This window comes from Carcharhinus amblyrhynchos, chromosome 12 (assembly GCF_965287045.1).
Source record: "Carcharhinus amblyrhynchos chromosome 12, sCarAmb.v2.hapA, whole genome shotgun sequence".
NCBI classification, from domain to species: Eukaryota; Metazoa; Chordata; class Chondrichthyes; order Carcharhiniformes; family Carcharhinidae; genus Carcharhinus; species Carcharhinus amblyrhynchos.
In genome coordinates, this window is record NC_137335.1 from 29,868,859 (window position 1) to 29,895,300 (window position 26,442).

Genomic DNA, 26,442 nt, shown 5'->3' on the forward strand with positions numbered 1-26,442 from the left:
ACCATAGAACCATAGAAAATTACAGCTCAGAAACAGGCCTTTTGGCCCTTCTTGTCCGTGCTGAACCATTTTTTTTTGCCTAGTCCCACTGACCTGCACTTGGACCATATCCCTCCACACCCCTCTCATCCATGAATCCATCCAAGTTTTTCTTAAACGTTAAAAGTGACCTCGCATTTACCACTGTATTCGGCAGCTCATTCCACACTCCCACCACACTCTGCGTGAAGAAGCCCCCACACCACCGCCCCCCCATATTCCTTTTAAACTTTTCTCCTTTCACCCTTAACCCATGCCCTCTGGTTTTTATTCTCCTCTAGCCTCAGTGGAAAAAGCCTGCTTGCGTTCACTCTATCTATACCCATCAAAATCTTATACGCCTCTATCAAATCTCGCCTCATTCTTCTACGCTCCAGGGAATAAAGTCCTAACCTATTCAATCTCTCTCTGTAACTCAGCTTCTCAAGTCCCGGCAACATCCTTGTGAACCTTCTCTGCACTCTTTGAACCTTGTTTACATCCTTCCTGTAACAAGGTGACCAAAACTGTACGCAATACTCTAAATTCGGCCTCATCAATGCCTTATTTAACCGTACCATAACACTCCAACTTTTACACTCGATACTCCAATTTTTAAAGGCCAGTGTACCAAAAGCACTCTTTATGACTCTATCCACCTGTGACATCACTTTTAGGGAATTCTGTATTCCCAGATCCCTCTGTTCAACTTCACTCTTCAGAGTCCTACCATTTAGCCTGTACGTTCTACTTTGGTTTGTCCTTCCAAAGTGCAATACCTCACACTTATCTGCGATAAATTCCATTTGCCATTTTTCAGCCCATTTTTCTAGTTGGTCCAAGTCCCTCTGCAAGCTTTGAAAACCTTCCTCATTGTCCACTACACCTCCAACCTTTGTAACATCAGCAAATTTGCTGACCCAATTTACCACATTATCATCCAGATCATTGATATAGATGACAAACAACAATGGACCCAACACCGATCTCTGTGGCACTCCACTAGTCACAGGCCTCCACTCAGAGAAGCAATCCTCCACAACTGCTCCCTGGCTTCTTCCATTGAGCCACTGTCTAATCCAATTTACAGCCTCCCCATCTATACCTAGCGACTGAACCTCCCTAACTAACCTCCCATGAGGGACCTTGTCAAAGGCCTTGCTGAAATCTAGGTAGACAACATACACCGCCTTCCCTTCATCCACTTTCCTGGCGACCTCCTCAAAAAACTCTAATAGATTGGTCAAACATGACCTACCACACACAAAGCCATGTTGACTCTCCCTAATAAGTCCCTGTCTATCCAAATATTTGTAGATCCTATCCCTTATCACACCTTCCAATAACTTGCCAACCACCGACGTCAAACTTACTGGCCTGTAATTTCCAGGATTTCTCTTGGAACCTTTTTTAAACAACGGAACAACATGAGCCACCCTCCAATCATCCGGCACCTCCCCTGTGAAATTGACTACGTCTCCATAATGGCCACAACATCATAGTCCCAAGTACCAATCCATGCTCCAAGTTCACCTACCGTATTCCTGATGCTCCTTGCATTGAAGTAGATACACTTCAACCCACCATCCTGTCGGCTTGTAAACTTCTGTGACCTTGATACCCTCCTCAGTACCCCATGACCCTCACTGGCTTTTGGACTACAGTTCATTTTTCCATCCCCCTGACAAATTAGTTTAAACCCCCCAAATTTCCGTCCCAGGATATTGGTGCCCCTCTGGTTTAGGTGCAAGCCGTCCTGTTAGTACAGGTCCCACCTTCCCCAGAATGTGCTCCAATTATCCAAGTAAATGAAACACTCTCTCCTACACCATCCCTGCCACCACATGTTAACCTGCACTCTCTCCCTGTTCCTCAACTCACTAGCACGTGGCACCGGCAACAAACCAGAGATGACAACATGCTTTGTCCTGGCTCTCAGCTTTCCATCCTAGCTCCCTAAATTCCTGTTTTAAATTCCCATCCCTTCTCCTACCTGGGATGGGATGTACCCCAGGTTACTGTGGGAGGTGAGGGAAGTGATTGCAGGCCCCTGGCGATGATCTTTGCGTCGTCGATGGAGACGGGAGAGTTCCGGAGGATTGTGGATGTGGTTCCTATTTTCAAGAAAGGGAACAGGGATAGCCCAGGAAATTACCGACTGGTGAGTCTGACCTCAGTGGTTGGTAAGTTGATGGAGAGGATTCTGAGGGACAAGATTTATGAGCATTTAGAGAAGTTTAGAATGATCAGAAATAGTCAGCACGGCTTTGTCAAGAGCAGGTTGTGCCTTACAAGCTGACTTGAGTTATTTGAAAATGTGACTGAACACGTTGACGAAGGAAGAGCGGTGGATGTGGTTTACATGGGCTTCAGCAAGGCGTTTGATAAGGTCCCCCATGTAAGACTTCTTGAGAAGGTGAGAGGGCATGGTATCCAAGGGGCTTTGGCCTTGTGGATCCAGAACTGGCTTGCCTGCAGAAGGCAGAGAGTGGTTGTGGATGGGTCTTTTTCTGCATGGAGGTCAGTCACCAGTGGAGTGCCCCAGGGATCTGTTCTAGGACTCTTGCTGTTTGTCATTTCCATAAATGACCTGGATGAGGAAGTGGAGGGATGGGTTAGCAAGTTCGCCGACGATACGAAGGTTGGTGGTGTTGTGGATAGTCTGGAGGGAAGTCAGAAGTTGCAGCGTGACATAGATAAGATGCAAGACTGGGCGGAGAAGTGGCAGATGGACTTCAACACGGATAAATGTGTAGTGGTCCATTTTGGCAGGACCAATGGGATGAAGGAGTACAATATCAAGGGTGGGAGTCTTAGCTGTGTTGAAGAGCAGAAGGATCTTGGGATCTGGGTCCATAGGACTCTTAAATCGGCCTCGCAGGTGGAGGATGTGGTCAAGAAGGCGTATGGTGTACTGGCCTTCGTTAATCAAGGGATTGAGTTTAGGAGTCGGGAGGTAATGCTGCAACTTTATAAGACCCTTGTCAGACCCCACTTGGAGTACCGTGCGCAGTTCTGGTCGCCTCACTACAGGAAGGATGTGGAAGCTATTGAGAGGGTGCAGAGGAGATTTACAAGGATGTTGCCTGGATTGGGAGGCATGCCTTATGAAGATAGGTTGAGGGAGCTAGGTCTCTTCTGCCTGGAGAGACGAAGATTGAGAGGCGACCTGATAGAGGTTTATAAAATGTTGAGAGGAATAGATAGGGTGGATTCTCGGAGGCTATTTCCCAGGGCTGAAATGGTCGCTACGAGAGGACACAGGTTTAAGGTGCTGGGAAGCAAGTACAGAGGAGATGTTAGGGGTAAGTTTTTCACTCAGAGGGTGGTGAGTGAGTGGAATCGGCTGCCGTCGGTGGTGGTAGAGGCGAACTCGCTGGGGTCTTCTAAAAGACTTTGGGATGAGTATATGGGATTTAATGGAGTTACAGATAGTTCTAGGTATAGACGTGATCGGTGCAACTTCTGGGCCAAAGGGCCTGTTTGTGCTGCAATGTTCTATGTACCTACGTCATTGGTACCGATGTGCACCGCAACCTGCGACTGATCCCCCTCCCCCTTCAGGATCTTGAAAACATGGTCTGAGACATCACGGACTGTTGCACCCAGGAGGTAACATGCCATCCGTGAGTCTCTGTTGCTGCCGCGGAATCTCCTAACTGTCCCCCTAACCATCGTGTCCCCAGTCACGATTGTTCTCCTGCTCTCCCCCTTTCCCTTCTCGGGTACAGGGATGGACTTAGTGCTGGAGATCTGGTCGCTCTGGCCTACCAGAGTGACTGGATACCAGGATGGTAACTGCTAGAATTTAGAAGAGTAAGAGGTGTCTTGATTAAAACCACATGAGATCCTGCAGGGTCTTTACAGGTTGAATGTGGAAAGGATTTTTCCTCTTGTGGAGAATCTAGAACTAGAGGTTACTGTTTAAAAATAAGGAGTCACCCATTTAGAACAGAAATGAGACAAAATTCTTTCACTCGAGGGACATGAATCTTTGGAACACTCTTCCTGAAAAGATATGGAAGCAGAGTCTTTGAATATTTTAAAGACAGAGGAGGTTTGATTCTTGGTAACTGGGATTCTATGCTTCCCGCTGACTCGGCAAAGCAGCCAGCATAATTTACTTGTAAGTTTACTTGTCTAGAGGCCGTAGATCTTACACTAGTTGTTTACAAGATCAGGCCTAGACACAAATTAGCCTGAGCAGGATCCTGGTATACAGTAGTCTCTTTTCTACCATTCTCAAAAATTTGTGTATTTTTAATCAACTCCCATTTGCATTCTTGAACTCATGTGGTTTTCATCAAGTTACCTGTTACTCTTCTAATTCTAGCAGATACCATCCTAACCTTTCCAACCTTTCATCACAAGGCAACACACCCATTGCAGGAATTAGTCTGATAAATCCTCTCTGGACTTCTAACATCCTTCCTTAAGTAGGGTGATAGGTTATCAGCAGTAGGCAATTGGCAGGAAGTAGATTTGAAGTTACCATCAGATCAGACTTGATTTTATCTCAAGGTGGAGCAGACTTGAGGGACTGAATGGCCTACTCATGCTCTTTTGTATGTTTGTATTTTATCTTGTTGTGTTGATTAAATGGTATCTGACCTCAACTCTAGGATCTTTTATTCATCAGTAGGTTTACTAGATTTTGTGTTTCAAACCTGCAGTTGGAGAGCCATCATAGATCACTTGATGACCCATGACAAAACCACGTTCAGGGATCTCATGAGTAAGTATTGGTATCCGTTACTATTTCTGTCCATTCCTACGTGCATACTTGTTTGCTTTTGTTTGACTAGTTTTAGTTGTCACAGCCTTACTGTATCTATTGCAAATATTTTTGTATTCCATAAAATGGTTTTAAGGCATGCTGAACAAAGTGTTGTTAGTTAACGAGTTAATATGATTTTTGATTTGATTTATTGTCACATGTACTAACATACAGTGAAAAATATTGTTTCTTGCGCACTATACAGACAAAGCATACTGTTCATAGAGGAGGAAATGAGAGAGTGCAGAATGTAGTGTTATAGTCATAGATAGGGTGTAGAGAAAGATCAACTTAATGCAAGATAGGTCCATTCAAGATTCTGATTGCAGCAGGGAAGAAGCTGTTCTTGAGTCGATTGGTACATGACCTCAGACTTTTGTATCCTTTTCCTGAAGGAAGAAGATGAAAGAGAGAATGTCTGCGGTGCGTGAGGTCCTTAATTATGCTGGGTGCTTTGCTAAGCAGCGGCAAGTGTAGACAGAGTCAATGTATGGGAGGTTGGTTTGTGTGATGGATTCAATGGAATCTATGTCCATGACCTTTAGTAGTTCCTAGCAGTCTTGGGCAGAGCAGGAGCCATACCAAGCTGTGGTGCAACTTGGTGCATCTGTAAAAGTTGGTGAGAGTTGTAACTGATGTGTCAAATTTCCTTAGTCTTCTGAAAAAGTAGAGGCGATGGTGGGCTTTCTTAATTGGCATGGGGGGACTAGGGCAGGTTATTGGTGATCTGGACACCTAAAAACTTGAAGCTCTCGAATCGTTTCTATTTCGCCCCTGTTGATGTATACAGGGACCTGTTCTCTACTATGCTTCCTGAAGTCAATGACAATCTGCTTCATTTTGTTGACATTCAGGCAGAGATTATTATCGTTGCACCAGTTCACCGGATTCTCTATCTTATTCCTGCACTCCCCTCATTGTTTGAGATCCGATCCGTTACGGTGGTGTCATCAGCAAACTTGCAAATTGAATTATTAGAGGAGAACGCCTCCTCCACAATCATGCTCGATACCAGTGCCCCACAAGGCTGTGTTCTCAACCCCCTACTATACTTAGACACCTATGATTGTGTGGTCAAATTCCCCTCTAATTCAATTTTCAAGTTTGCGTGATGACACCACCGTAATGGGTCGGATCTCAAACAACGAGACAGAATACAGGAATGAGATAGAGAATCTGGTTAACCGATGCGGCAACAATGATCTCTCCCTCAATGTCAACAAATGAAGGAGATTGTCATCAACTTCAGGAATCATAAAGGAGAACACGCCACGTCATTGAGGACGAAGTAGAAAGGGTCGAGAGCTTCAAGTTTTTAGGTGCCCAGATCACCAATAACCTTCTAGTCCCCCCATGCCATCACTGTAGTTAAGAAAGCCCGCCATCGCTTCTACTTTCTCAGAAGACTAAGGAAATTTGGCATGTCAGCTATGACTCTCGCCAACTTTTACAGATGCACCATAGAAAGCATTCCTTCTGGTTGTATCATAGCTTAGTATGGCTCTGCTCTCAAGACCGCAAGGAACTACAAAAGGTTGTGAATGTAGCCCAATCCATCACGCAAACCAGGTTCCCATCCATTGACTTTATCTTCACTTCCCATTGCCTCAGCAAAGCAGCCAGCGTAATTAAGGACCCCATGCACCCCTGACATTGTCTTTTCCACCTTTTTCCGTTAGGAAGAAGATACAAAATTCTGAGGTCATGTACCAACTGACTCAAGAACGGCTTCTTCCCTGCTGCTGTCAGACCTTTGAATGGACTTATCTTGCATTAAGTTGATCTTTCTCCACACCCTAGTTATGACTGTAACACTACATTCTGCACTCTCTTGATTCCTTCTCTATGAACGGTATATTTTGTATAGCACATAAAAAAAAATACTTTTCACTGTATGTTAATACATATGACGATAATAAATCAAATCAAAAAAAAAAATTTGGCCACACATTCATAGGTATATAAGGAGTATAGTAGGGGGCTGAGAACACAGCCTTGTGGAGCAGCAGTGTTGAGGATAATTGTGGAGGAGCTGTTGTTGCCTGTCCTTTTGATTGTGATCTGTGAGTTAGGAAGTTCAGGATCCAGTTGCAAAGGGAGGAGCCAAGGCCCAGGCCATAGAGTTTGAAGGTGTGTTTTGTAGGAATAATGGGGTTGAAGGCTGAGCTGTAGCCAATAAATAGGAGTCTGACATAAGTGTCTTTGTTATCTGGGTGTTCCAGGGTTGAGTGCAGGGCTAGGGAAATGGCATCTGCTGTGGCCCTGTTGCGGTGGTAGGTGAACTGTAGTGGATCCAGGCAGTCCTGGGGGTCTGGAATTGATTCATGTCATGACTAACCTTTCAAAGCACTTCAGAATGATGGATGTCAGCCACTGGACGATAGTCATTAAGGCACGCTGCTAGGCTTTTCTTTGGTACTGGGATGATGGTCATTTTTTTTTGAAGCAGATAGGGACCTCAGATTGTTATAAAGAGAGGTTGAAGATGTCTGCAAATACCCCTGCTAGCTGATCCTTGCAGGATCTGAGTGCTTACCAGGGTAACCCATCCAGGCCAGTCGCTTTCTGTGAGTTGACCTTTGAGAAAGTTGCTCTGATATCTGCAATGATGACCTCAGACACAGATTCATCCAAGGTTTCCAGGGTGGAGGGCATGCTCTTGCTGATCTCATGCTCAAAACGGGCATAGAATACATTAAGCTCATCAGAGAAGGGTATGTTGGAGTTGGCAATTTTACGTGCCTTCAACTTGCAGCCTGTAATGTCTTGCAGACCTAGCTATAGTCAGCGGGGGTCTGTGTGGCTAGCCTGGGACTCTAGCTTGGCCCGGTATTGTCTTTTGGCATCTTTGATGGATCTCTTTAGATCGCATCTGGCTTTCTTGTATAGGTCAGGGTCACCTGACTTGAATGCCTCAGACCTGGACTTCAGCAAGCAGTGAATATCCCTGATAATCCATGGTTTCCGGTTGGGAAACATGCGTATTTGCTTTTTCAGCAGGCAGTCTTCTACACGTTTACTAATGAATTCAGTACAGTAGTGGTGTACTCATTCAGGCTGGTCACAGAGTTTTTAAATACTGACCAGTCCACTGACTCTAAGCAGTCCCATAGGAGATCATCTGATTCCTCAGACCAACATTGCACAACTTCCTTTGATGGATTCTCCCACTTCAGTTTTTGCTTGTAAGCTGAGAGCAGGAGCACAGCCTTGTGGTCTGATTTGTCAAAGTGTGGGTGGGCAATAGAGCGGTAGGTATGTTTGATATTTGTGTAGCAGTGGTGTAGGATATTTGGGTTTCTGGTAGTAAGCTGTAGAGCTTGGCCTGATTGTGGCTGGGGACTTCAATGAACAAAACCTCGGGACATTTCGTCTCAAGGCTATTAATAGTGGTCTGCGACATGTTCCCCCACCAGAGGTACTTCCCCTCCCTGACACCCCATGCCCCCAGTATGGACAAATTTTCCACGGCTTGTGACAACTTTGGACTCACCATCAACATTAAAAAGACCGAAGTCATGCACCAGCCTGCTCATCATGCACCGTACACAGAACCCATAATCACAATCAAAGGGCAGAAACTAAAGGCAGTGGACCAGTTCACTTATCTTGGCAGCACCCTCTCCCAAGCAGTGACTCTTGATACAGAAGTTAACTGTAGAATAGCAAAGGCAAGTTCTTTTGGTAGACTGCGCTCCGCTGTATGGGAACGTTGAGGAATCAGCCCAGCAACAAAACTGAAGGTCTACAGCACCATGGTACTCACTACCCTCTTGTATGCCTGTGAAACGTGGACTGTGTATCGAAGGCATGCAAGACAGCTCAATCATTTCCACATGACTTGTCTTCACAGACTATTGCGCATCAGATGGCAAGACGAAGTACCAGACACTGAAGTTCTCTCTGGAGCAAGTGCACACGCTGCTGATGAGAGCGCAGACCCGTGGGCAGGTCATATCATCCGTGTGCCAGATGAGCGCATACCCAAGCAGCTCTTTTTTTGGGGAACTCTCTGCTGGAAGACACTCGCATAGAGGGCAGAAGAAACATTACAAAGACACACTCGAGGCCTCCCTGAAGTCGCTTAACATAGACATGACCACCTGGGAAACGCTGGCGCAAAACTGTCCTACCTGGCGTTGCCTCATCCACAAGGGCTGTCAAACTTATGAAGCAAGGTGTATTGCTGAAGCACAACTTAAGCACAAGCTGCGCAAGTCCAGAGCCACCAGCACAACAACTACAGTGCTTACACAAGTCTGTCCAATATGTGCCAGGACGTTCCACGCTCAAATTGGCTTGATCAGTCATCTTCGGACAGATCGCATCCAGCCTCAAAATGACTAATAGTGTCGAGGTCCTCATCGATGATGATGGATAACCATATTTCGTCCAGCTCAATCTTCACGTCCGCATGGGGTGGGATGTAAACTGCCGTCAGGATAATGGAGGTGAACTCCCATGGAAGGTAGTAGGGGCATTTTAGCATCAGGTATTCTCGGTCCAGGGAGATGAAACTCATCAGTGTTGCTATGTTTAAGCATCACGAGGTGAGTTAATATTAGCGCAAGATACAACTATATTTTTTCTTATCTGAATATGTAGATTTTATGATGAGCAGCTTTTAAGAAATTTGAACAAAGTAATGTTAATGAAGTTTGGCGTTAGTTATCTTGACTGTTTAATTTGAAATTCTTATTCTATTATATGTACAATTTTGATTGTCATTTTTGAAATTGTTATTGGGCCTATAGTTTGTGGATCTGAGCCTTAGGCCAGGTGAGATTTTCTTGGTGTTTGTACCTTGCCTCCTTTTTTTACACATCTGTAAATGTTGATCTCTATTCCATTTTGTCTTTTAATTTGCCTTTTTTGCCCTCTCTGTCTATATTACACTTCCAGTGGTGCTTTTTCTCTCCAATTTTCCAGGCTGAGTTTTGTTATCAATAGATCTCTGCGCTGAAGCTGACACTCCAATATCAGATAGCACTTGCAGTAAGGAGCTTACCTTTTCCAATATTGAGGGAGACTTTTGTCAGTCAAATATGGAATGATTAGAACATAAATGCAACTGCTAGAAAATGTTAATTTCTAATGCTAACAAAGAGACCATTTGAAATTGTTTTTGTTAATTCCTGTAAGATCCTATATGCTAATATCTGCTGTCACATTTTAGGACCTTTGCATGTGAGCACCAAGGTGGTACATTTTGGTTAGAGGATTAAGATGAATGTGCAGATATTTGGATAATAAGAGTTTAAAAGATGTAGAAAAACAAAGGTATCCAGCAATATAGGTACACAGAACACTAGGAATGGTGATGCAAGTTAATATTATAAAAAATCAAAGCATTGGGTTGAAATACTCAAGCAGATCTGGCAGCACCTGTGCAGAGAGCAATGCCTGGGATTCTCAGCCTTTGGTTTGAGCGGGCTGGAAAGCCAATGTGGGGTGAGAATCCAACAGGAGTCCACACCAATGACATAATGGGATTCCCACCATGAAAGTTCAGGAACTCCATTACCATATTTTTGCATCTCATTTGTGGGCTTCCCCTCCCTGATCCCCTCACCAATCTCCTCCCCAATTTTAGGATCTCCCTCCCCAGCAGGGTTTACAATAGGTCTGGACCAACAAGGACCTGGCAAATGACCCCCACTGAGAGCACAGTGTTCACTACAGGCCCAGGGGGAAGAGGATCATCCCTGTATCATAGTATCATAGCAGTGTCCAGGCACTGGCCAACATGATATCATGGGACCCCATCTAAGACTTTTTTCACTGGCAGGTAAAGACAGCAGTGGAACGCCAGTTTTCCTATCTGAGTTGATACTTAGTCAAAATATAACATTCTGCCCACCATTTCAAATTGAGTATGACTTCTTTAGAAGCCAGAATTTATATTAACCTTGGAAGAACCTTGGTTTAGACTATACTTTAGTACAATACAAAGCAGATTTCTAGGACTGCATTTTAATTGGGGTCAGGAATTGGACTTGAGGATTCGTTCCACGTCTCAATCATACAAGGCTTGCTTTAGACACGTCCATTTCAAAGCTGCAGTCAATTAGAGGTCAAGGATGGCTTGCCATTCAATCATACAAGCTGTCAATGATGGAGGCCCTCTAACTTTCTCAAATTGGCATTCAATATGAGGATAGAGATGGAGAGAAGCGCAAGAAGTTAGTTTTATTCTTAAAAATGACATAGCTGTCAGGCCATAATTTTCAAGGGGCAAACCCTCCTGGGTCACCGCAACTGCCAGCAAGCATTATGGATCTGAAGGGGTGGATATGGGTTCCCTCAGTTGGTCCATTGTGCTTTCTGCCTGAGCCCACAACAACATGGTCCAGACGACTATGGGCTGTCTGCATAGCTGACTGGAAATTCCAGTTTGTGTGCAATGAGGCTTCTATTGGCCCTTTAATTAAATCTAATTGGCTGCTTGCTGATGGTGGGCAATCAGTCTGATCCTGAGCCAGCCTCTTCGAAAATGACTTGAGATAGGGGTTTTACCAGTGGACTGGCATGGAGCGGACACCAAATTGCACACCACTTCCCTCCAATCTGGACCCTCTTTTCAAAGTCCAGCTCCAAGTTGCCATACTACGAAAAGGATATAAGACACAGAAGAAGATACAGAAAGATTAAAGAGTTTGGGGCTCTTTTCTCAAAAATGCAGGAGACTGAAGAATGATGTATTAGAGGTATTCAAAATTAGGAAGGAATTTGATAGGACAGGCATTGCATGGGAGTCTAAAATTAGGGGCCTTAAATCTAGGGCGATCACTACTAAATCTACTAAGGGCGGCATGGTGGCATAGTAGTTGGCACTGCTGCCTCACAGCACCAGGGATCCAGGTTTGATTCCAGCTCAGGTAACCATATGGAGTTTGCACATTCTTCCCATGTCTGCATGGATTCCTCTGGGTGCTCAGGTTTCCAACCACAGTCCAAAGATGTGCAGGGTAGATGGATTGCTCATGCTGAATTGCCTTAGTGTCCCAAGATGTGTAGGTTAGAGATGGATGAGCCATGGTAAGTGCATGGGGTTACATGGGTAGGGCAAGGCAGAATGCCTTGATAAGATACTCTGTCAGAGTTGGTGCAGACCCAATGGGCTGAATGGCCTTTTCTGGACTGTAGGGATTCTATGACTCTATGTAGTATGCTCAGTACACTCAGTAACACCCTTAGCTATGTGTTAGAACATAGAACATAGAACATTACAGCGCAGAACAGGCCCTTCGGCCCACGATGTTGCGTCGACCAGCTTTTTAAAAAAAAACAACACTAACCCACTAATCTAAACCAATCCCATTTCGTCCATAAACCTATCCACAGATCTCTTAAACGCCCCCAAACTAGGCGCATTTACAACTGCAGCTGGCAGGGCATTCCAGTCCCTCACCACCCTCTGGGTAAAGAACCTACCCCTGACATCAGTCCTATAACTACCCCCCCTTAATTTAAAGCCGTGCCCCCTCGTGCTAGCTTTCTCCATCCTAGGAAAAAGGCTATCACTATCCACCCTGTCTAAACCTCTAATCATCTTATATGTTTCAATAAGGTCCCCTCTTAGCCGCCTTCTTTCCAGCGAAAACAACCCCAAATCTCTCAGTCTCTCCTCATAGGATCTCCCCTCCATACCAGGCAACATCCTGGTAAACCTCCTCTGCACCCTCTCCAAAGCCTCTACATCCTTCCTGTGATGTGGGGACCAGAACTGCACACAATACTCCAAGTGCGGCCGCACCAGAGTTGTGTACAGTTGCATCATGACGCTGCATCTGTGTTGGATTCTGGAAGCAGAAGCAGCTTATGTACTTGATGTTGTTGGTTGCATTCCCCAAGTCTGTTTAACAAACTTCTCTTACTACTGATGCTGTTGTAATGCAGCAGAGTGCAGAAGCAAACTGTGTCCTTAAGTTCATCATTAGCTAAAATGTGGAGATGCCAGTGTTGGTTTGGGGTGGACAAGATGACAGATCACACGACACCAGGTTATAGTCCAACAGGTTTGTTTGAAATCACAAGTTTTCGAGAGCCGCTCCTTTGTCAGCCCCTTTACCTGACAAAGGAGTGGCGCTGCAAAAGCTTATGATTGCAAATAAAACTGTTGGACTATAACCTGGTGTTGTGCGACGTCTCGGCTAAAATGTGAGCATTGATTAAGTTCATTAATGGATAAGGTAAAAGTAACAGATGAAGACCTAAATACCTTATAAACAAGAACTATTGAAGCAAACTACATTACCTAAGGCCTGAAAATCTCTTGTTTTTTCCTTTTACGTCAAGCATTCAAAATAAATCCATTCAATAAGATCATGGTTGATCTGTCGTGTCTCAGTTCCACATTCCCGCCCTCTCCCCATAACCCTTAATCCCCTTGCCTATCAAAAACCTATCAACCTGCGTCTTAAATATATTTAGCGAGGCAGCCTCCACCACTTCAACGGGCAGAGAATTCCAGAGATTCACCACCCTTTGAGTGAAGAAGTTCCTCCTCAACTCCGTTCTAAACCGCCCCCTCTTTATCTTGAGGCCGTGCCCCCTAGTCCTACTGTCCTTTCTGAGCGGGAAGAGTCTCTCCACCTCTATCCTATCCATCCCATTCATCATCTTATATGTCTCAATGAGATCTCCCCTCATTTTTCTAAACTCTAACAAATACAAGCCTAGTTTATTCAGCCTCTCCTCATAGTTCAACCCCCTCAACTCTGGTATCAGCCTAGTAAACCTCCTCTGCACTCCCTTCAAGGCCAAAATATCCTTGTGTAAGTGCGGCGACCAAAACTGCACACAGTACTCCAGCTGCGGCCTCACCAGTGCCCCATACAGCTGCAGCAAGACCTCCCTACTTTTATATTCAATCCCCCTCGCTATGAAGGCCAGCATCCCATTCGCCTTCCTGACCACCTGCTGCACCTGTAGGCTGGGTTTTTGCGACTCATGCACAAGGACCCCAAGGTCCCTCTGCACCGTCACATGCTGCAGTTTTTCGCCATGTAAGTAGTAGTCCTTCCTACCATTATTCCTACCAAAGTGGACAACCTCACATTTGCCAACATTAAATTCCATTTGCCAGTTCCTGGCCCATTCGCCCAGCCTACCTAGATCCTTCTGCGGACTCTCCACACCCTCTGCACAATTTGCCGTTCCACCAATCTTGGTGTCATCAGCAAATTCCGACACCATACACTCGGTTCCCTCCTCCAGATCATCTATATAAATGGTGAATAGCTGAGGCCCCAGCACCGACCCCTGGGGCACTCCACTAGTCACCAACCGCCAATCCGAACAGCACCCATTGACCCCCACTCTCTGCCTCCTATTTGACAGCCAATCCTCTATCCACGCTAACACCCTACCCCCAACTCCATGCCCCTTGACCTTCTGTAACAACCTCTTGTGAGGCACCTTGTCAAACGCCTTCTGAAAATCAAGAAACACCACATCCACTGGCTCTCCTCTATCCACCGCCCTAGACACATCCTCATAGAACTCCAATAAATTCGTCAGACACGACTTCCCCTTAACGAAACCGTGCTGCGTCTGCTCTATCAAACAATTCTCTTCAAGATGCCTCGCTATTTTCTCCTTGATCACGGATTCTAACATTTTACCTACAACAGACGTTAAACTAACCAGCCTATAATTCCCTGCCTTTTGCTTGCCACCCTTCTTAAACAATGGCGTAACTTTAGCCGTTTTCCAATCTTCCGGCACTTCCCCGGAATCCGGCGATGTTTGGAAAATAATCACCAAGGCATCCACTATCACCTCCGCCATTTCTTTCAGAACCCTCGGATGCATTCCATCCGGTCCTGGTGACTTGTCCACAATCAGTCCCTCCAGTCAGTCGAGCACCGCCTCTCTAGTAACAATAATGTCATTCAGGCCCTCCACTCCTACCATCTTTCCATCGCTAACCCGTCAAATTATTCAAGGCCTCAGCCATTTCCCCATCCCCTACCACTAAGTCCCCCCTCTCATCCTTTAAGGGTCCAACGTTCACCCTAGCCAGCCTTTTCCTTTTTATATATTTATAAAAACTCTTGCTATCCTTTTTTATATTAAGCGCTAGCCCAGCTTCATAGTTTATCCTACCCTTCTTTACCAACTTCTTTGTCATTCTTTGTTGACATTTCAACCTCTCCCAATCCTCGTCTTGCCCACTACTCTTATCTACTCTAAACGCATCCGCTTTTAATTTAACACTTTCCTTTACCTCCTTCGTTATCCACGGCTGATTAACCATCGGAATAAATTTCTGCTGAGCACCAAGAAAGATCTCCTTAAAGATCCTCCACTGTTCCTCAGCAGACCTACCTTCCAACATGCTCCCCCAATCAACATTCGCCAATTCCTCTCTCATCCTACTGTACTCCCCTCTGTTCAAACAAAGGACACGTGTCCAGGAACCCACTTCCTCCTCCTCCATCTGCATCAGAAACTCCAACATACAATGATCACTCTTCCCAAGAGGATCCTTCACCACAAGGTCCCTAATTCTACCCGCCTCATTACATAACACCAGATCCAAGATAGCTCGCTCCCTCGTCGGTTCCAACACACACTGTTCAAGGAAACTATCCCGGCAGCAATTTGTTGATAAAACTGGATGTTGAAAACTGTGGTTTCTTTTTACAAAAGTAATAAGAGTTAGTTTTAAAGATATTTAGTTACCAAGAAGTGGAAGAAAATAATGATATTTCAGTGAAACAGGATCTGAAGTTGCACCACGTTCTTGTTGATAAGAGCACTTTAGCTGTTAGTGAAATGGACATAGATTGATGAACTAATATAAATTGTTAGCAATATTCAGCAGTCAGAGCAAGGAACAAAGTTAATATTTTGGATCAATAACCTTTCATCAGGACTCAGAAGCTGATGAAAGTTAATGACATAAAACTTTAAGCAAACATCTGAATAAACATTGGTGTAGGGACTTGTAATGTATCTGAGACATTTTCTTGACCTGGTTCTGGTTTTCACTCCGACAGCTCGAGTTGCTGTTGCACAGAGCAGCTCACTCAACCTGTTTGCTAGCCGTGAGGCAGAACTGGAACAGCGCGCAATGCTTCTAAAAAGACTGGCCTTTGCTATTTTTAGCAGTGAAGTGGATCAGTACCAGAAGTATCTGCCAGACATACAAGGTTGGTAACACCATTTAAATGTGTAGTCATGGTCAGGCAGCTTGCACAGAAAATGTCAACCCAGTAAAACATCTATGATTATCAGTCAACCTCATAAACCCTGTTAAAAGAAGTCCATGCTCCTGGTGATTAGTTGAAACGTTTTAATTCAAATGATGTGTAACTATGGGAATAACTGCCCTTCTAACATTACAAAGCAGAAGAAAGTGTTATTTAAGACACTGAAGTAGGCTATTTTGACCAAAAGACCCAGGTCAGGCATTGTAGTACTCCTGAGCACCTTCAGTCCTTTTCCTTCTAACCTGATCACCACCAACATCCACCCTCCGCCCCCCCGGCATTCTTCCATACCTTAGTCCTTCACATGCTTATCTGGTGTCCCTATTCGCCTCAACAACTCTCTCAGGTAGCAGTATCCTCTTTCTATCTACTCACTGTGTAGTTTCTCCTGAATTTCCTATTTAATTTATTAGTGATTAACTTATATTTATGATCATGCTTTGAAATAACAATGCCTCCATGTCAACCTTATTTCACTTTCACAATCTCTAATCATGTCACCCTCCTCTAGAAAAAAGAGCACCAGCTATATCCAAACTTTCCTAACTGCTATAATCTGGATCTAGCATAATTCCTCTGCATATTTTTGCAGTTTCTCCATTAGCTCCATATTACTTTTTCTAATATTTTTCACTTTTATTTTTGCAGAATTGAACAGCAGTGCTGTCTGTGGTTACTTTCTGCCTTATTAACTTGCATCACTGCTTTCAGTGAGCTGTATTTGTATCTATACTTCCAGATCTTTCAGTTCCTTCATTATTGTTTTCAAAGAATATGCAATTTCTTTTCACCAAAATGTATTTCTTTGCATTTATTATATAAAAGTCCATTTGTCAATTAAATTCTGCAAGTTTATTGCTATGTTTTGTCACAGTCATTCTATATATTAACCACACACTCCAGTCAACATTTTAAAATGTTCCCAACTGCTATTCCGTCGCTTTATCAGTATTATTTTCTAGTTTATTCCCCTTGTTCCATTCTCATCCCCTTTAGTATCAATATTTTCTTCCAATTTCTCACATTAGTCTTTAATCTTTATCTTACACTTTATTCTGCATTGTTGAAAAAAGAGACTCATTGTCAAAGATTTTTGGCATATAGAGTTATAGGGTTGTACGGCACAGAAGAGACCCTTTGGCCCATCAAGTCTGCACTGACAATAATTGCAGTAAGAAGTCTCACAACACCAGGTTAAAATCCAACAGGTTTGTTTGGTAGCACAAGCCACTAGCTTTCAGAGCGCTGCTCCTTCATCAGGTGAATGGGATTTCAATTCACAAACAGGGCAATATAAAGACACAAACTCAATTTACAAAATAATGGTTAGAATGCGAGTCTTTACAGGTCATCACGTCTTAAAGGTACAGACAATGTGAGTGGAGAGAGGGTTAAACACAAGTTAACGAGATGTGTATTGTCTCCAGCCAGGACAGTAGTGAGATTTTGCAAGCCCAGGCAAGTTGTAGGGGTTACAGATAGTCTGACATGAACCCAAGATCCTGGTCGAGGCTATCCTCGTGTGCGGAACTTGGCTATCAGTTTCTGCTCAGTGATTCTGTGTTGTCGCGTGTCATGAAGGCCACCTTGCAGAACGTTTACCCGAAGATCAAAGGCTGAATGCCCGTGACTGCTGAAGTGTTCCCTGACAGGAAGAGAACACTCCTGCCTGGTGATCGTTGAGCGGTGTTCATTCATCCGTCGTTGTAGCATCTGCATGGTCTCCCCAGTGTACCATGCCTCGGGACATCCTTTCCTACAGCGTATCATGTAGACAATGTTGGCCGAGTCGCAAGATAAACACAGGATCTGCTGAGATGAGGAGGACTGCAACAGACACCTACAGATTCCGAAAGACGTCCTCATAAGAACAGGATATGGCGCTCGACTCATTGATCAACTTGCACGATAACCTCTTGCGTGTGACTTTGTCAAAAGCTTTCTGAAAGTTCAAATATGTCAAAGATACAAAGAACAACACAGCACGGGAAACAGGCCCTTCGGCCCAACGAGCCCGCGCCGCCGTCCTACTATCTCAGTGACCTATTCATGATTTTAGTCTACGCCTAACGTGCGAGGATCAGGGAGGTCCAATTTAGGGACAATTTTAGTACCCAATCAATCAGCCTAAAAGCACATCTTTGGGGGATGTGGGAGGAAACCGGAGCACCCGGAGGAAACCCACGCAACCACGGGGAGAACGTGCAAACTCCCACAGACACAGGCCCAAATCCATGTGTCCGCACAGCAACAGAGATAGTCTCTGAGCTGTCATGTTGCCCTCGAGATGGTCCAGTTTAAGCACACTAACGACATGAAGCAATAGGCAACTCCCGAAGCAACATCCAAGAGCAGCCCACTACAACCTGCCGCCTGCATGCCCCTTGCTGGACTTAAATGCCTGTGGAGACAAAAAAATTCATTATTAAACAGGCAAAGACTAACATTCCTGAGGCAAAACGTATTCCCAAGCCTACAATGTTCAGTAAGGCCTACTATATCCCCCTATATGTAGCCCGCTCATATGGCTGTCTAAGTGACTCTTAAACAACCCTAGCGTGCCTGCTTCCACCACCTTACTCGGCAGTGCATTCCACACCCCCACTACCCTTTGCGTGAAAAACTGCCCTCTAATATTTGTCTTATACCTAGCCCCCCTCACCCTAAGCCCGTGACCCCTCGTTCTATCCATTTCTTGTAGCGGAAAAAGCTTACCACCATTTACTCTATCTATCCCCTTCATAATCTTATAAACCTCTATTAGATCCCCCCTCAGCCGACGTCTCTCAAGGGAAAACAGCCCAAGTTCATCCAATCTTTCCTCGTAAGACAGCCCTTCCATACCAGGCAACATCCTGGTAAATCTCCTCTGCACTCTCTCCAGGATCTCTACATCCTTCCGGTAGTACGGCGACCAGAACTGGACGCAGTACTCCAAGTGAGGCCTAACCAACGTTCTATACAACTGCAACATCAAACTCCTACTCTTATATTCTATACCTCTTCCTATGAAGGCTAACATACCATACGCTTTCCTCATCACATTCTGCACCTGTACCGACACCTTCAGGGACTTATGCACTTGCACCCCCAGGTCTCTCTGCGTATCTATACTCCGGATAGTTCTACCTTTTATCGTATAACTCCCCTCCACATTATTCCGGCCAAAGTGCATCACCTCGCATTTCTCCGGATTAAATTCCATTTGCCATCTATCTGCCCAATCTACCAGCCTGTCTATGTCCTGTTGCATTGCCAGGCACTGCTCCTCAGTACCCGCCAATCCAACCATCTTGGTGTCATCAGCAAATTTGCTGATCACACCACCTACCCCCTCTTCCAAGTCATTAATATATACCACAAATAGAAGAGGTCCAAGTACCGAGCCCTGCGGCACACCACTGGTGACAGGCCTCCAATTGGAAAAGGAGCCTTCCACTACTACTCGCTGTCTCCTCCTCCCAAGCCAGTTCTCCACCCATCTACATACCTGGCCTTGTATCCCATGAGCCTTCACCTTTTCTATCAGCCTACCATGAGGGACCTTGTCAAACGCCTTACTGAAATCCATATAGACAACATCAACGGCTTGTCCTTCGTCAACCGTTTTTGTCACCTCTTCAAAAAATTCCACTAGATTCGTAAGGCATGACCTCCCTGTAACGAAGCCATGCTGCGTATCCCTGATCAGATTGCAGCGCTCCAGATGTTCATACATCCTATCCTTGAGGATCCTCTCCATTAGCTTGCCTATAACTGAAGTCAAGCTCACCGGCCTATAATTCCCTGGGTTATCCCTCTGACCCTTCTTAAACAACGGTACTACATTTGCAATGCGCCAATCCTCTGGGACCTCACCTGTGTCCAAAGAAGAGACAAAGATTTGCGTCAGAGGCCCAGCAATTTCATCCCTCACCTCCCTTAACAGCCTGGGATAGATGCCATCAGGCCCTGGAGATTTATCCGTCTTTATACTGTCTAAGAGTCCCAACACTTCTTCCCTCGTGATGACTATATCCCTCAACGGATCCTCAAACTCCTCAAGCACAGCACCAGACATCAGGCCCCTCTCCTGCGTGAATACCGACGCAAAGTATTCATTCAGGATCTCCCCCATTCCCCCAGGCTCCAAGCATAGTTCCCCTCCTCTGTCCCTGAGAGGGCCAATCTTCCCTCTAACCATCCTTTTATTTCTAACATAGGAGTAAAATGCCTTAGGATTTTCTTTAATCCTACCCACCAAAGCCATTTCATGGCCCCTTTTTGCCTTTCTGATGCCCCTTTTAAGTTCTCTCCTACATTCTCTGTATTCTTCTAACGCTATCTCTGTCCTCAAATGCCTAGATCTAATGTACGCCTCCCTCTTCCTCCTGACCAGGTCCTCAATATCCCTAGTTACCCACGGCTCTCTAATCCTACCCTTCCCATCCTTCCTCTTGACTGGCACGTGCCTTTCCTGCAAAGATTTTAGTTTTCCCTTGAGAGACTCCCACATACCCAGCGTCGACCTGCCATCAAGCAGCTTACCCCAGTCCGTATCTTTAAGATCCTGCCTAATCCGGTTGTATCTAGCCCTCCCCCAGTTTAACACCCTCCCCTTAGGACAGGCTTCATCTTTATCCATTAATATCTTAAACCAGACAGAGTTGTGGTCACTGTTAGCCACCTGCTCTCCTACTTCAACGTCAACCACCTGCCCAGGCTCATTCCCCAGAACCAAGTCCAGTATAGCCCCCTCCCTGGTCGGGCTATCCACATACTGCTCCAGGGATCCTTCCATTACACACTGTACAAATTCCTCCCCGTCAGCACCCTCTGATCTTGGCACCTTCCAGTCTACCCCGGGGAGATTAAAATCTCCCACTACCACCACCCTATTCTTCCTGCACTTATCTAGAATGTCCCTGCTTATCCCTTCTTCCACAGCCCTCAGGCTGTTGGGCGGTCTGTAGTACACACCCAACATAGTAACATCTCCCTTCCTATTCCTCAACTCCACCCATAGTGACTCGATTCCTATATCCTCTATTCCTCCCTCCCTCTGCACTGCTATGATGCAATCCTTAACTAACAACGCCACTCCCCCACCTCTCTGCGACCCTCCCCTATCACGCCTGAAGCACTTATACCCGGGAACATTCAACTGCCAGTCCTGCCCTTCCTTTAACCAAGTCTCTGTCACCGCCACCACTTCCAACTTCCTTTCGAACATTATTGCCTTCAGTTCATCTGTTTTGCCAGTCACACTCCTAGCATTGAAACACATGCACCGAAGACACTCAGAAACAATCTGATCCTTCTTCCTACCCTCCGGGCTTACCCTATCCCCAATCCCAGTTCCGTCCACATCCCCACCCCCCCTCCATATTAGTTTAAACACTGCCGAAACACTCCAGCTAACCTTCCAGCTAAGATATGCACACCCTTCCCAGTTAACTGTACCCCATCCCTCTTATATATTTGCCCCTCTTTCATAAAGACTTCCCAATGGTCTACGAATCTAAAACCCTCTGCCCTACACCAACCCTTCAACCACGCATTGAGTTGGAGTATCTCATTATTTCTAGCCCTGCTAGCCCCAGGCACCGGCAGCAGCCCAGAGAACGCCACCCTGGAGGCCCTACATTTCAGCCTAGCCCCCAACTCCCTGAACTGCCTACGTATGCCCCCCCTGCACTTTGTTCCTACATCCTTCTCTCCTATGTGCACTATCACATCAGACTTGGTCCCTCCACCCTTCAAAATTCCCTCTACCCTTTCTGAAACATCCTGTACCCCTGCCCCAGGGAGGCAGACTACCATCCTGGATTCCCGCTTTTGCCCACAGAACCGCCTGTCAATCCCTTTGACTCTCCCATCCCCCACCACTATCTCACACCCTGCACTCTTCCCTTCCTCCGAGGTATTCTGATCTCCCTCCCTTGCCTTCTCTACCCCAGCTGTCACCCCACCCTTGATATTCCGGGATAATTCCTCTGGGGCGGTCCTAGTGCCACGACTCCTTTTCTTTTTGCTCTTCCTAACTGTGACCCATCCGTCTCTCCTCCCAGGTCCTGGTATCTGCTCAGTGTTACTGTCCCTATCCATTATTTCCTCATTTTCCCTAACTAAAAACATATCCTCCAGCCTCAGTTCCAACTGCCTCACCCGGGCCCTTAATCTCTGCACCTCTAGACATTTCCCGCATATGTGGGCTTTCGGGAGATGCGCTGTCTCCAGAAATGTCCACATATGACAACGAACACAGTGAACACGTGTAACCCTAGACCCTGCCATTATGTTTGCCCCCTATTAAGTTGTCCTATTAATTCCTGTTACCAAGCCTACTCTCGCCCAAGCCCAGTGAGCTTAAGCCCTTTTACCTCTCACTCTGCTTCCCGCCTCACTCCGCTGCCCGCTCCCGACGCTGCCCGCTATCTACCTTGGCCTTCTTTTTATACTCCCGCTCTCCCTTCCCAGCAGCCCCCGCGCCTATCTCCCGCTACGGAGCGCCAAAATAATCAAAAAACCCTCTCGAACTAGAATTAAGTCAAAATATAGTAATTACAATGCAGCACACTCACCAAAAGGCAGCCACTCGTCGAAATCACAGCTCCAGAGAACAGTGAGGTGGATCGACTGACTCCCTTTGTCAACTCTATTAGTTATATCTTCAAAGAATTCTAGAAGATTTGTCAGGCATGATTTCCCCTTCATAAATCCATGATGACTCTACCTGGTCCTGCCCCTGCTTTCTAAATGTTCTGCTATAATGGATTTGAGAATTTTTCCCACTACCTACGTTAGACTTAGGGTCTATAATTTTCTGTTTTCTCTCTACCTTCTTTTTGAATATTGGAGTGACATTAGCTACCCTCCAATCTGCAGGGGCTATTCCAGAGTCTAGAGAGCCCTGGAAGATGATCACCAATACATCCACTATTTCTAGAGCCATTTCCTTAAGTACTCTGGGATGTAGATTATCAGCCCTGGGGATTTATCCACCTTCAATCCCATTAATTTTCCCAGCACAATTTCTCTTCACCGCAATTCTGAAAGGTTTACCCCTTATCCTCAGACTATGACCTCTAGTTTTGGACAGTCATTCAGACTGGTAAGATAAAATGCTCTGGGTGTGGAGATGCCGGCGTTGGACTGGGGTAAACACAGTAAGAAGTCTTACAATACCAGGTTAAAGTCCAACAGGTTTATTTAGTAGCAAAAGCCACTAGCTTTTGGAGTGCTGCTTCTTCGTCAGGTAACTGGGAGTTCTGTTCACAAACGGGGCATATAAAGACACAAATTCAATTTGCAGAATAATGGTTGGAATGCGAGTCTTTACAGGTAATTAAGTCTTAAAAGTACAGACAATGTGAGTGGAGAGAGCATTAAGCACTGGTTAGAGATATGTATTGTCTCCAGACAGGACAATTAATGAGATTTTGCAAGCCCAGGCAAGTTGTGGGGGTTTCAGATAGTGCGACATGAACCCAAGATCCCAGTTGGGGCCACCCTCGTGTGCAGAACTTGGCTCTCAGTTTCTGCTCAGCAACTCAGCGTTGTTGTGTGTCATGAACGCTTACCCGAAGATCAGAGGCTGAATGCCTGTGACCGCTGAAGTGTTCCCCAATGGAAACAGGACACTCTTGTCGAGCAGTGTTCAGTCATCTGTTGTTGTAGCGTCTGCATGGTCTCCCCAAGATACCATGCTTCGGGACATCTTTTCTGCAGCATATCAGGTAGACAATGTTGTGGCTTTTGCTGCCAAATAAATCTGTTGGACTTTAACCTGGTGTTGTGAGACTCCTTACTAATGCCCTGGGGACATGAATTTAAATCCCACTAAAGTTGAAGGTGAAATTTAAATACAATTATTAATAAATCTGAAATTGAAAGTTAGTCTCAGTAATGGTGACCATGAAACTATCATTGATTATTATAAAAACCCCATCTGGTTCAGTGACAGGACCCAGGGAAGGAAATCTGCTGTCCTTCCTGGTCTGGCAAATGCTTCGTACTAAACAAATTATCCTATAGATGATAAATATTTGGTGTATGTAAATCATAAATTTGTGGGGTTTTTAATTGATCTTTTCATTTTTCACCATTTCAGAACGTCTGGTAGAAAGTCTGCGTCTACCACAGGTTCCCACACTTCATGCTCAGGTGTTCCTCTTTTTCCGGGTGTTGTTGTTACGGATGTCTCCACGCCATCTCACCTCATTATGGCCCACTATGATCACAGAACTGGTAAGCTGACTAGAGGTCATCCATCTAAGTTTTTTGGGTTGTATTGGGTATAATTGCCATTGCTCAGTTTACATTAATCTTGTCAAAACGTAATTTTAAAAGAATCCAGCGTCTGATTTCCTCCAAACCATACACCACCCTGATTTTGAATGGTATCACCACTATTATTGGACCAGAATCCTAGGACTCTATTTCTAACAGGGCTGTAAATGGTTCTAGAAAGTGACTCGCCACCACCATAAGAGAAGTTGAAAATGGGCAACAAATTGCCAACAATGCCAACATCCATGGAAGGAAAAAATTCTATGCTCCTTGAATTTTTAGAATTCTCCCACAGGATTTGAGTATCACTGGCCAGGTCACCATTTATTGTCCATGCCTTTCCAAGATATTGACTTTGTGACAGTGAAGGAATGGCAATGTAGTTCCAAGTCAGGATGATGTTTGGCTTGGAAGGGAACATGAAGGTGTTGATGTTCCCATGCATCTGCTGTCTTCCTCTAGGTGGTAGAGGTCATGGGTTCGGAAGGTGCTGTAGTAAGAGCTTTGATGAGTTGCTGAGTGCATCTTGTAAATGGTACACAGTATTGTGTTGTGGGCCTGTGGTGGAGAGAGCAGATATTGAAGTGGGCTATTTTGCCCAGATGATATTCAAACTTATTGAATGTTACTGATTCATTCAGGAAAGAAATCTCTCAACACCAGGTTAAAGTAAAACTGGTGTATTTGATAGCATGAGCTTTCGGAGCGCTGCCCCTTCATCAGTTGAGTGGAGGATTGGGTTCACAAACAGGGTATATAGAGAGACAGACTCAATTTACAAGATAATGGTTGGAATGCAAGTCTTAACATGTAATCAAGTCTTTACAGGTGCAGACAATGCGAGTGGAGAGGGTTAAGTACAGGTTAAAGAGATGTGAATTGTCTCAACCCAGGACAGTTTGTTAAAATTTGCAAGCCCAGAAAGTCGTGGGGGTCACAGGTAGCGTGACATGAATCCAAGATCCCAGTTGAGGCCATCCTCGTGTGCAGAACTTGGCTATTAGTTCCTGCTCGGCGATTCTGCATTGTCATGTGTCTTGAGGACACTTACCCGAAGATCAGAGGCTGAATGCCCTTGACTGCTGAAATGTTCCCCAACTCCTTCCTGATGCCCGAGCAGAAACAGATTAGGACAAATGTTGCCCTTGCCAGCATCATCCACATCCCATGAAAGAATAAAAGACTGTCTTCTCCGTTGTTTAAGAAGGGTGCCAGGCAAAAGGCAGGGAATTATAGGCCGGTTAGTTTAACGTCTGTGGTAGGTAAAATGTTAGAATCCGTCATTAAGGAGGAAATTGCGAGGCATCTTGAAGGGAATTGCTTGATAGGGCAGACGCAACACGGTTTCATTAAAGGGAAGTCGTGTCTGACAAATTTACTGGAGTTCTATGAGGATGTGTCTAGGGCAGTGGATAGAGGAGAGCCGGTGGATGTGGTCTTTCTGGATTTTCAGAAGGCGTTTGACAAGGTACCTCACAAGAGGTTATTGCAGAAGGTCAGGGGACATGGAGTTGGGGGTAGGGTGTTAGCGTGGATAGAGGATTGGTTGTCAAATAGGAGGCAGAGAGTGGGGGTCAATGGGTGCTATTCGGATTGGCGGTTGGTGACTAGCGGGGTGCCCCAGGGGTCGGTGCTGGGGCCTCAGCTATGTACCATTTATATAGATGATCTGGAGGAGGGAACCGAGTGTAGGGTGTCGAAATTTGCTGATGACACCAAGATTGGGGGAAAGGCAAATTGTGCGGAGGGTGTGGAGAGTCTGCAGAAGGATCTAGATAGGCTGGGCGAATGGGCCAGGAAATGGCAAATGGAATTTAATGTTGGCAAGTGTGAGGTGGTCCACTTTGGTAGGAAGAATGGTAGGAAGGACTATTACTTACGTGGCGAAAAACTGCAGCAGGCGACGGTGCAGAGGGACCTCGGGGTCCTTGTGCATGAGTCACAAAAACCCAGCTTGCAGGTGCAGCAGGTGGTCAGGAAGGCGAATGGGATGCTGGCCTTCATAGCGAGGGGGATTGAATATAAAAGTAGGGAGGTCTTGCTGCAACTGTACAGGGCATTGGTGAGGCCGCAGCTGGAGTACTGTGTGCAGTTTTGGGCGCCGCACCTGCGCAAGGATATTTTGGCCCTGGAGGGAGTGCAGAGGAGGTTTACTAG

At 45.5% G+C, this 26,442-nt stretch overlaps 1 protein-coding gene across 3 annotated transcripts in view; it reads left to right on the top strand.

The window, feature by feature from the left end:
- Positions 1-26,442, top strand: part of dop1a (DOP1 leucine zipper like protein A) — a 296,966-nt gene that overhangs the window by 254,963 nt on the left and 15,561 nt on the right. For all 3 annotated transcript variants that reach the window (XM_080200297.1, XM_080200299.1, XM_080200298.1), the window contains 3 exons: positions 4,692-4,753; positions 15,802-15,954; positions 24,107-24,243. In XM_080200297.1, the coding sequence (XP_080056423.1) occupies positions 4,692-4,753; positions 15,802-15,954; positions 24,107-24,243 (352 nt within the window). The remainder of the gene's footprint in view (positions 1-4,691; positions 4,754-15,801; positions 15,955-24,106; positions 24,244-26,442) is intronic.